Source organism: Crocuta crocuta, unplaced genomic scaffold (assembly GCF_008692635.1).
Source record: "Crocuta crocuta isolate KB4526 unplaced genomic scaffold, BGI_CrCroc_1.0 scaffold127, whole genome shotgun sequence".
Lineage (NCBI taxonomy): Eukaryota > Metazoa > Chordata > Mammalia > Carnivora > Hyaenidae > Crocuta > Crocuta crocuta.
In genome coordinates this window covers 10,728,136-10,739,158 of record NW_027532008.1, presented here as the reverse complement: position 1 = coordinate 10,739,158, position 11,023 = coordinate 10,728,136, and the positions used below count along the sequence as shown (strand labels likewise).

Here is an 11,023-nt window from a genome sequence, read left to right as displayed (position 1 = left end):
GTGTGTGTTTTCGTTTTTTTTTTTTTTTTTTTTTTGAGAGAGAGAGAGAGAGAGAGAGAGAGCGTGCACGAGAGCAAGCACAAGCAGGGGAGGGGCGGAGAGGGAGGGAGGGAGAATTCCAGGCAGGCTTCTTGCTGATGCAGCGCAGAGCCCGATGCGGGGCTCGAACTCACAAACTGTGAGATCACAAACTGAGCTGAATTCAAGAGTCGGTCACTTAACCGGCTGAGCCCCCCAGGCGCCCCGGTCTGTTTGCTGTTTGTGCAGGTACAGGAAGGACGTCCCCCGCCAAGGGTTCTTCACTGGGGCAATTTTGCCTTCTAGGGCTTTTTTGTTTTATTGCCGCAAGGAGGGAGGTGGGTCCTGGCGTCGAGGGGGTGGAGGCCAGGGCTTCTGAACATCTTGCAGAGCACAGGGCGGCCCCCACCACTAAGGGCTTTGTTCTTCTCTCAAGAGGAAACAGGAAGCACGTTTGGGGTTCAGTGTTTCACGTTCCCATTCCGGGGACCCTGGCACCCACCGGCCGCTCCCCAGTGCGGCTCCTGAGGCGGGCAGGCCGGCCCACTGTGGCTGCCTCCCTGGCTGTCATTAAGTCAGGCAGCTGAGAAGCAGATGCACAGGTGTGATCTCACCGGTGTGGCCTCTGGGAGGGACCTGCGATGCTATCGGCACATCCACATTGTGGCTCAACCATTAACACCTTGGGAAGGGGGGTTCCCCAGGATGGGAGACCCTCCCTCTTCAGCCCAGGTGAGGCCTTTAACTGGAATCCCGGGTACTGGCCCAGCCAGGGCCTGGGAGTGACTCCTGAGGTCCTCACTGGAGGCTCGGTGACGGGGCAGGGTCTCCCCGCTCAGACCTAGCACTTCCGACTGAGACCTGGAAGTCAGGGCTCCCTGACCTCAGCTCTGCTGATGTCTAGGCCAGACTCCTTCATTGTGGGGCCCGCCCTGTGCATCGCAGGATGGCTGTGGCATCCCTGTCCACTACCCACTAGATGTCAGTGGCACTCCCCTCGCTGTGACAACCAAAATGGCCTGGGGCCCAAATCACCCTGGCTGAGAACCCCTGTGCTCAGGCAGTACCACCTGTGAGAACTTCCTCAGGCGACAGAAATGTTCTACGGCTGCACCATGCGACATGGGAGCCACCAAGCCCCAGGTGGCGGCGGAACACTGCAAATGGGCTAGTGTGGCCAAGGAGTGACATCTATGCTTCTGTTTAATTTAAATTTCAACAGCCCCATGTGGCTAGTGGCTGCCCTGTTGGGCAGGGGGGCAGTGAGGGGGCAGCCTGGTTCTGGTTGAAGGTCGGGGGAGGGCCTGGGCCAGAGTCCATGACCTTGGCCGGCCCTCTTTGGGCGGTGGCCTTGCCCACACCAGCTGGAAGCCCCTTCTGTGGGAATCCCTCAGCTTCCAGCCAGACCCTGCTGAAGGATCCCAGCATGTCCTCACTGGAAGAACCCACAGGGGACTCAGATAACCCCCCATTTTTCGGATGGGGAAACAGGCCCTCAGAGGAGGGAAGTTGACTCACTGAGGTCATCCAGCAAGTGAGTGGCCTCCAGTCTCCTGAGTCCTCAACTCAGAAGAAGCAGACCTGGGCTGGCTTCTTTGTCCCATTACATGCCCCACTTCCACCCAACACTTTCTGGCCCCTTAGTGGGCAGTTGGGTAGCGCAAGGCCAAGGCGATGGGACTGACTCGAGGGGACCCTCCAGGTTCATGCTGATCCCAGCTGTGGATAGATCCCAGCAGGCTGGAGGGTGAGGGCCAGAGCATGGAGAATGTGAGGGCACAGAGTTCAGGGTGAGCCACCCCACGCTGAGATGACCCAGCACTACCTTCCAGATGGCAGGTCTAGAGTATCCACTTTGAATACCAAGGACAGCTCCTCTGGCCATCAATCTGGGGCTAAGACCCTTCCATATCCTGCCCCGGGGACACTTCCCTTCCCCAGTGTTCAGGCCCCCAGCCAGGGAAGCAGACCTGCCACTGGAGATAAACGTGCCCCCAAGGGCTCCCAGCTTCTTGTCCCAACTCCTCAGCTCCCCCAGGCAGCCGCAATGGAGCGTAAAGAGCATGGGTTTGGGCAGGAGTTAGACCCACATCCAATTTTCGTCTCTCCATTCTCTGATTGTGTGGCCTGGATTCTGTTACTTAGCCTTTCCCTGCCACTGACTCAGAGGCAGGCTGTGAGGTACAGCGATGCTGTATCTGGCACACAGGAGATGATCAATAAACTGTAACAATGATCGGGGCTTCCAGGGAGCGTTGAGCAAGCTGTGCACTGTACCAATGCACCATGCCCAGAAGGACATTCACACCATCGGCCTCGTAGGTATTTGTCCTACAAAGTTTCTGGCAGGTGAAGGTAAAATCTTATGCTAACTAACTTGTCACAACAATTTTCTGATGGAAGACAGTGTCGGAGGAAGGGGTGACTTTCATTCACATAAAGTTACCGTGTATGTTACCGGCAGCCCTACCTGGTACCAATCCTCTCTTCCAACCATGAATTCATTTCTTTGCTTCATACCTAGTGTTTGAGCCAGTGCCAGTCCTGGTTGCCCCGGGCATGCTGGTGAGGATGGGACAGACCTGGGGATGGGTCCCCTTCTTGTCTCCCTCTTGCTTTCTCTCTTCTACAGGTCAACATGGTGGTCTTGGGCAAGCACCTGGGCATCCCCAAGCCCTTCGGGCCCATCATCAACGGCCGCTGCTGCCTGGAAGAGAAGGTGCGGTCCCTGCTGGAGCCGCTGGGCCTCCACTGTATCTTCATCGACGACTATTTGTCGTACCACCAGCTGCTCGGGGAGATCCACTGCGGCACCAACGTGCGCCGGCAGCCCTTCTCCTTCAAGTGGTGGCACATGGTGCCCTGAGCCTCGGCCCACCTGCCAGGGGACCTCACCGGGGAGGGAACGAAGAATCGCCACCTGGCCCCCAGCCCCTTGGGGGAGCCTCGAGCGCTTCTTCTCAGGTGCCTGCAAACGTGCCGGCCGCCGCAGGCCCCCGGATGTGGTGGCGGAGGCCCCGCGCCCTCACCTCTAGAGTGGCCTGCCCAGCCTGAGAGGGACTGTCTTCGTTCCTCCCTCCCTCATCCTGCTCCGCCACTCCCAGAGGCTCTGGCAAAGAGCAACGGCCTTCGCGCGTTCAAGGACAGCCGTACGTGGTCAAGGCTGTGCCTGACCTTGAGTCGCCCTCCCTCTGTTCTGTATTCCTCTTGTGTCCGCACCGGGAACAGCGCCGCCAGGGCCTGCGCTCAGAGGCAGGGGCCTGGGTCCAGGCCACCTGTGGTTCTCGTAAGAGCAGGCGCTGGGAGGTGACGCACCCTCTTTTCCTGACCAGCTGTCCTTTCCTGCAAGGGACCCTCAGCATGTGACCTCCCAGCACCCCTCCGCCATACTTATAGAGGCAAATAAGGATGGGAAAACCTAGCATCTGAGGACCTGTTTTAAAAAGAAAAGGCAACAAAAACCCTTTAATGCCTGACTCCATCCTCAGAAGGGTGCTTGTTACCTGTTTAGAAGGTCTGTAATTACAAGTGCTTCCGGCCCCGAAATGCTGAGAAGCCAGAGAGAGGCCTTGAGAGGCCACAGAGCAGGAAGGCTGCCAGGCGGGAGGCCAGGGTGGAAGGGGAGCCGAGGCATGAAGACGAACAGCGGGGCTTGGTCTCTGTGTCTTAGGTCTTGCCCCCTCAGATTCTGGACTCTGGATGTGAAGGGGGCTGGGCGTTCCAGATGTCGCAGGGGGTAGGGGCCCAGATGTTAGAAGAGGGTGGAGAGGGCCATTAGGTTATCTCTGAAGGTGGGGTTTAATTTCCTCTAATAGTCTTTAATTATTCCCCTTCGTCCTGCGGGCAGTGGGAGGGAAGTCTCGCCCAGTCCCTGTCCCTCTCGGCAACCCGGAGACCCTGCACGTAGCCTGGGTTTCACCTGTCAGTAGCTCCCCTCCCCCGCCCATGGCAGGCCTGGGTCCCCTCCCAAACAGGGGAGAGAGCTGCCATGGGGGTGGGGGGAGTCAGTAGCCTGGCCCCAGGTGAGTCTTGGCCGGTGCCGGGCGAGGTGGCCCCTGCCCCAGGCACGCAGGGGCATGAGGGGGCCAGCCTGCCCCCTCCCCGCCATTGCCTCGGGGCCATCCCAGTGGCTCTCAGCCCCTGGGCCTCCACCTCATGGATTTTCAGTTGGCCCTGGTCAGACGGAGACCAGCCAGCCCTCCACTGTTAAATGCTGTTAGCGACGGAGTACTTAGCAAGGCTGCGTGGACACCCAACACATGAAACGGATAAAAGAGAGCTGCTCTGGCTTCAGGTGGCGGGGGTGGCGTACCTGGGCTCTCCCCTTCCAGAAGACTCTGTGGGACCCCATTTGCCAGCCCCTGGTCGAACCTTTGCGCTTTCCGCTCATACCCATAACCCAGCCCAGCCTGAGCCAAGAAGACAAGGAGGCACTTCAGGGGTCACGGGCGTGCGGCCAGGGTTGAGATTCCCCAGGGAAAGGCTGTGGGTGGAGGGAGGTTGCAGAGAGGTGGGGAGGGTGGGGAGCGAGGCTTCTGGACTTGTGCTGAGCGTGGGAAGGCCTGGAATTGCTGCTAGAGCTGTCGGAGGGCCTGATGGCCCCTCTGTGAAGGTTCTGGGTGACGGATCACCTCCTACCTGATGAATAAAAAATGTCAGCATGCATTTCTTCAAGAGGCTGCCTCCTCGGCTTCTGTTTGTCGGGCTGCGGGGAGGAGTGGGGAGGGGAGGGGAGCCCTCCTAGTTCTATCCACTGTGCCGCGGCCCCTTGGCTTGCCTTCTGCTGGCCACGGGCAGCTCCTGCCTGGCTGGGAGAATGCCCGGGGCCAGTGGCAGGCAGGCGGGCTGATTCAGCAAGATGGCTGGCATAGGCCCATCACTCTGAGACCGACTGCCCTGCTGAGATGGATATCGGGCGAGGGGTGGGTCCTACCTCTTCATCTCTTCTCCCTCCCCTGGGCTATCTCTTCCATCTCTCAGAAGACTGGTGCGCTGGGCCCTATTGGCAGAGGTGGGAGATTCTCCAGTGGGGCCAGTGTCCAGGGCCAAAGGCCACTATGATTCCCTTTCATTCCTGCCTCTAAGGTTACCAAGTGGTCTGATTTCAGGGGACTGAAAATATCATCCCTCACATCCTACACACTGGCTGCTGCCTCAGTTGCACCCTTTGACGCTCACTCAGTCATTCACTCATTCGCTTTATTTTGCCTTTTGTTGTGGACTCAGGTAAAAAGATGCGGCCCATCAGTCATTGACACTTTAGTCTGAATGAATCCCAGATGTGTTTCTAAAAGCTGGTATTAACCGGGGGGAGTGAAGGCATGGGTCTATTTCCAAGGGGAGATACAGGGCTCTGAGCCAGAGGGTGGCCCTGCCCCCAGCACAGGTGGCCAGTGCCCAGGGGGAAGCCTTCACTTTCTGCATCTATTACCCAACTATGCTCATAAGCAGGTAGGAAGACTGAGATTTCCTCCTGAGCCCTAACTCTTAGCCAGAGGTGAGTTGGCCAGCAAGCCATTTTATAGCCGAAAAAGTAAAGCTGTTCCTGAATCCAGCAGCCCAACAGTTTTCCTTGAGAACATCCTTCCCAGACTCTGGGATAGAAAAGCACCAGGCTCAGAGCCCTGCTGAGATCAGGGAACTACGAAGACAGCGCCCACTGGGGACCCTGAGGAGCAGGGCCTGGGCCCCACCCTGTCTCAGACTGGCAGCATGTCCAGAGAGAAAGGAGGAAGTTTCTACTCAGCACCTTTGGAGCCTGGCCGGGCAGGGTGTGTCCCCGCCATTATCTCTACCAGGCTGGTGATCAGCCTCATTCTCTGTGGATGAGGAAATCAGGGCTCAGAGAGGGAACGTAACCCAAGGCCACCTAGCCGGTGCATGCTGGAGTCTGGGTCCGAACCCAAGGCTCCTCTCCCCAGAGCCCTTGCTCCTGCGGTTTCAGGTGGCCAAACGCCCCCTCTGGCCTCAGTTTCCCCACCTGACAAATGAGCCTTCCTACTCTGACATTCTAAGCTCTTCCTGGCCAGAGAGGGACTCAACCCTCCCCACCGACCCCTTCCACAGGTGTTTGGCACCTAAAAATAATGACAACCCAGTAATAGAATATCGCCAAGCTCCACGCTAGAGCTCTACCCACGTTGTCCCATTTAAGCCTCCTGACAGCCATTTTCAGAGGCACAGAGCAGTGAAGTGACCTGTCCACCGTCACACAGCCAGGATGTGGTTGAGGTAGGGCTGAAATCCAGTCCTGCTAACACACCTCATGCTCGTAAGAAAAAAGACGGCGTTTCTCAAAATGCTTTGCGGTGTTTATTAAAAAAAAAAAAAATCCGGATGCCAGGCTGCACCCCTAACCTGCTGCGTCAGACTGGGGGTGGGGCCTGGGAATCCGCGTTTTCACCTGCTCCTCCGGCAGGGTAGGGAAGATCCCCTCTACACCATATCATCTCTGAAAATGGAGGAAGCAGGGTGAGGAGGAAGAGCGTGGAAAGTTGAGGAAGAGGCCCGGGTCGATACTCCACATCTCTGCCTTCTCCACCCCCAACGCCCTGGTGCACCGGCCAGGTGCCCGTGGACTTGCTCCCTTAGGGAGAGAAACTAACTCCCTCTGCGGCTGGGGGCGGAGCAACAGGTTCATATGCAAACGATGGGTTCCTCCTGGCCAATCCTGAGCTCCTGGCTCTGGGAAGGGGCTGGGCTTCCAGGACTAGAGCCAATGAGCTAGCACCCCGGGCTGGAGAGGCGGGGCCAGGGTCTTTTAAACGACAAGCCACGGGATCTGTGAGGAGGCGGTGTTGGCTTTGGTGGCCCAAGCCCAGTCCGAGGCCAGCATTTCAATGCAGAGGATTGTGCGCGTGTCCCTGGAGCATCCCACCAGCGCCGTGTGTGTGGCTGGCGTGGAGACCCTCGTGGACATTTATGGGTAAGGGCCAGAGGCCCGGGGGTCTGCAGGCCCTTGCTGCTGAGCCCCTGGGGCCGGTCTGGCGCCACTGTGTAGGGTTTCCTCAGGGCTCAGGTCCGGCTCGGCTTCCCTCCCCCAAGCCAGGGGACTTGAGTGTGGGAGGCTGCCTGGGGGGCAGAGAGGTGTGCGTGTTTGAGCTCTGGTCCAGGGCCTTGGAGGGTGCTGGGCACGCTGGAGGACCCTGCAGGCTGGATACGCAAGAAGAGGAAGAGGTGTGTACCCCCAGCTCTGGTCCCCAGCCTCTGAGCTCTGCAAATAGCAGCTATCGTTTTTAAAGAAACCGTTTTTGCTTATGTGGCATTTCCTATGTGCCGAGCACCTTTCGAAGCTTGGCAGTGTCCTTGAACTTTAACGCTCGAATCTAACCTTCACGACCACCTATGTATGAGCTAAGTTTGTTATTAGCTTCGTCTCCTTTGACAGATGAGGAAACTGTGGCACCGCGAGGGCAAGCCATTTGCTCAAGCGACACAGTTACTGAGTGTCAGTGCCAGGCTTTAAACCCGCTCGTGGCCAAGTGTCTTACGCTTTTAGCTGTCTGCCACTCGGAGAGGAAGGGTCTGGTTCCCACCAGCCATCCGGAGCCCACACGTCAGGCCCCTACTGTGTGCCGTGCGGGGTCCTTACAGCCAGTGTCTGGAGGTGAGGCTCCACCGTCTCTCGCTCCCGGGCAGAAAAGGAGGGTTTGGGCAAAGTTTCAAGGAGCTGGGTTCTGGGAACCCCCAGGGAGCTGGCTACTGAGCGTTTTGGGGAGTCTCCAGGGGTCCCAAAACCCCAGAGTCTCCAGGGGTCCCAGCTCCAAGGGATAGCTAGAGCCACGGGTAATCAGGGGGCTGGGAGGGGAGAAGGCTGAAGCATCACTGTCCCCTTGTCTCAGGGCTCCCGGCCTCTCCCCAGATGAGGCTTCGCATCCCGGCACCACTGACGGGCTAATGCCCCGTGGCGCAGGCTGCCCTGGGCACTGCGAGCTGTCGAGCGGTGCCCCTGGCTTCCACTCACTGGATGCCAGCGGCACACCCCCACTTGTGACTGCCAAGAATGTCTCCAGACATTGCCAAATGTGCCCTGTGCGGGGGAAAAATCAATCCCAGTTGAGAACCAGTATCCCAGAACAAGACTGTACGAATGGGAGTGAACTAAGTCGGAAGCAGGGATGGGGTGGGTCCCAGGGCATTAGATGAGAAGGGGTGAAGGGCTGGTCAGGGGAGGGAGCCGAGTCTGGAGCAGGCCCAGCAGGGCTAGGTACTGGGAGCCCAAGCCCGGTTGGGGGGGGAGGGGCGGGCAGTGAGAAGTAGGAAGGGGGTTTGGAGGACGAGCAGCCACAGAAGCCGTGAGGAGTGAACTTGGGAGGATGGGCGTCCGTGCTGCCCGGCACCACCCCCTCCCTCAGCGCTGCGTGCCCATGGGGTGACTCACCTGCGTTGGCCGCCTTGTGCCCATCGGGCAGATGTGCCCCCAGTTTGACCTGGCCCGGGAAGCCCAGGGCTAGCTCCTCCCCTGCAGAGCTGCCTTAGAGGAGGGGGGACGAATCAGGGCCTCGAGAGGCAAAGGCAGCAGCGTCCTAGGGTTCTGTGAAGGGATGGGCCGTGTTGGGGTCCAGAGAGGAGGCTGGGGGTGGGGCAGCCCCAGGGTGCGGGGCAGAGCCTCGGGCCCCCTCAGAGGAAGGGTTCTGGGGCTTCTATGACTGGACCGCCTTGGGGAGGGGGCGGCGGAGGGCGCTGTCAGTTCATTGGTTCACACATTCATCAAGTATTTGTTCGGGGTCTGGTGTGGGCCGGGCATGCGGGCACAGTGCTCAACAAGGACATATATGGTCCCCCTCTCTGAGAATCTTCCCTTCAGAGTTCTTGCAGAGGCCGGGCCACCCGCGGAAGGGTCCCTGTCCTGCAAGGGGGAGCGGGACCCACTTAGCTCTACGTCCTTTCTGGCTTGGAGATGTCGTGACTCAGCCATCCTGGGAGCTCGCACCCAGGGCCAACAACGGAGAGGGCAGGGTGTGTGCTGGCTCAGTCCCGGCGCTGGGACCGAGCAGCTGCCTGACTTGGGGAGCGCCACCTAACCTCCCTGTTTCCTCGTCTGTAGGATGGCAACAATATTATCCGTGATGATCCTATATAATATATGTATATATTATATATTCATATATATTAACTAATTCTCACAATTCTGCGAGGTGGGTACTGTCATCACCCCTATTTTATAGATGAGGAAATGGAGGCACAGAGAGGTTAAGTAACTTGCCCCGTGTCACACAGCCTGTGAGGAGTGGCAGAACCGGGATGCAGCCCACACACTTTGGCCTTCACTTCAAAGGACTCTTGGGGAGATTGAATGAGATTGTGGGCGTGGAGCATGTAGGGGATGCCTGGTATGTGGGGGACATTTAATTATGGTAACTGCCACCGCTACCATCGCTACCACTGCCACCATCAACATCATCTTAAGGCTCTGTCCTGGCCCTTTGGACAGCCTCAAGCGTCCCCAGACCTGCCATAGACAAGGGAACAACCTCTGAACCAAGCCAGGAGAACCATATTGGGAGATGAGGCAAGAGAAATTAACATAAGCCGAGTAGTCACGGCAGGCTTCCTGGAGGAAGGTACCAACCAGAGCCTTGAAGGGTGAACACATGCAAGACCATTGGGGCACTCTGTCCATGGCAATGGACGAGACCCTGTCTTCTTGCCTTCCACGGTGTGGGAGATGGCTCCGACATGATAAGGGGGCTCTGCTTCCCGAGCAGGGTTTCAGAGGGGGGACAGGAAGGAAGAGGAACACACGGGTGTGCTGAGTCACTCCCTGGGGATAAATGTGCGGCCAAGTTTGCAGACCGCTCCCCTCGTTGGAACGGCCAACAGCTCATGTCCCCTCTTGCCCAGTTCAGTGGAGTGAAAGGGCAAAGGGCCCCCAGGGGCCAGGAGCCCTGAGGTTTAATCCTAGCTCTGCTGCCCTTTGCCATGTCACCGTGAGCAATTTGCTGCTCCTTCCTGGGCCTCAGTTTCCCCACATGTGCCCCGAAGAGGCTGGCAGAGATCAGGGGGCTTCAAGTTCTACTCGTGGAGGCGCCTGAGCCCCCTCCCTGGTTTGACGAAGCAGTTGTCCTTTGACTGGCTCGTGTTACATGGGCACACAGAGGTGCCCGGACAGAGCCGGGCCCCAGGAGGGGCTGATGCGTCGTCAACTCTCTTAACCGTCTGGGCTTTGGGAAGAGGGTTCATGTGGCTGCCATTCCCCAGGGGCAGCACGGGACTAAGCGGGGGCGGCGGTCTTCTGACCCTGATGATGGCGAGGTCAGCAGAGGCGCGATCTGGGGGCCTGGCTGAGCAGGGCGAGGCTGCCGGTGCTGCCACCAGGTCCCGAGCCATCCAGGCTTCCGTCTCGAGGGCCGTGTCGGTGGGGACCATGGCGGTGATCGTGTCAACCTGTTTTCAGCCACCAATCCTTTTCTTTCAATTTCCCATCCTTTTCTCGGCTCTGGAATGGCTGGTTTTGTTTTCCCTGAGGCCAAGGCCCTGAGCCCATGAAAGGAGACGAGGGGTTTGGATTTGCAGGGGAGGGGGTCCTGGCTCTGTCACTCAGCAGCTGTGCGACCTTGGGCAAGTCACCTGTCATCTCTGAGCTTGTTTCCTTATCTGTGAAGAGGTGATGATATACCGACCTAGTGTGGCTGCGGTGGCTACCTTTGTCACCTCTGTCGCCACCTCTGTCCCTCACCATTGAAGGGAAGACGCAGAGCATCAAGGAAGACCCAACTTGTCTTGACTCCCAGAAGGGGGTGGGCTCACGCTGTCATTCCCACGCCGCGTGGGGAGACAGCGCACACGTAGCCGTGGTTCTCAGACGTCACCGGGCATCAGTATGACTTAAAGCGCAGGTTCCAGGGCCCTGCCTACAGCACATCTGGTTCCGGAAGCTGAATTTTCAACAGGCAGGTCTGAGGTTGGCCACTGTGAGGGTGACCAGCTGTCCCCGTTTGCCCAAGAACTTTGAGGCTTTAGCACTGGAAGGCCCGCCCCCCAGGAAGCACCCCAGTCCCGGGCA

At 58.5% G+C, this 11,023-nt stretch overlaps 1 protein-coding gene across 1 annotated transcript in view; it reads left to right on the top strand.

Moving 5' to 3' along the window:
* LOC144241196 (protein-arginine deiminase type-1-like) overlaps positions 1-2,884 on the top strand; it is a 39,433-nt gene extending 36,549 nt beyond the window's left edge. Inside the window, exon 16 of the mRNA XM_077775684.1 lies at positions 2,651-2,884. Coding sequence (XP_077631810.1) covers positions 2,651-2,884 — 234 coding nt within the window. The remainder of the gene's footprint in view (positions 1-2,650) is intronic.
* The last annotated feature ends 8,139 nt before the right edge of the window (positions 2,885-11,023 follow it).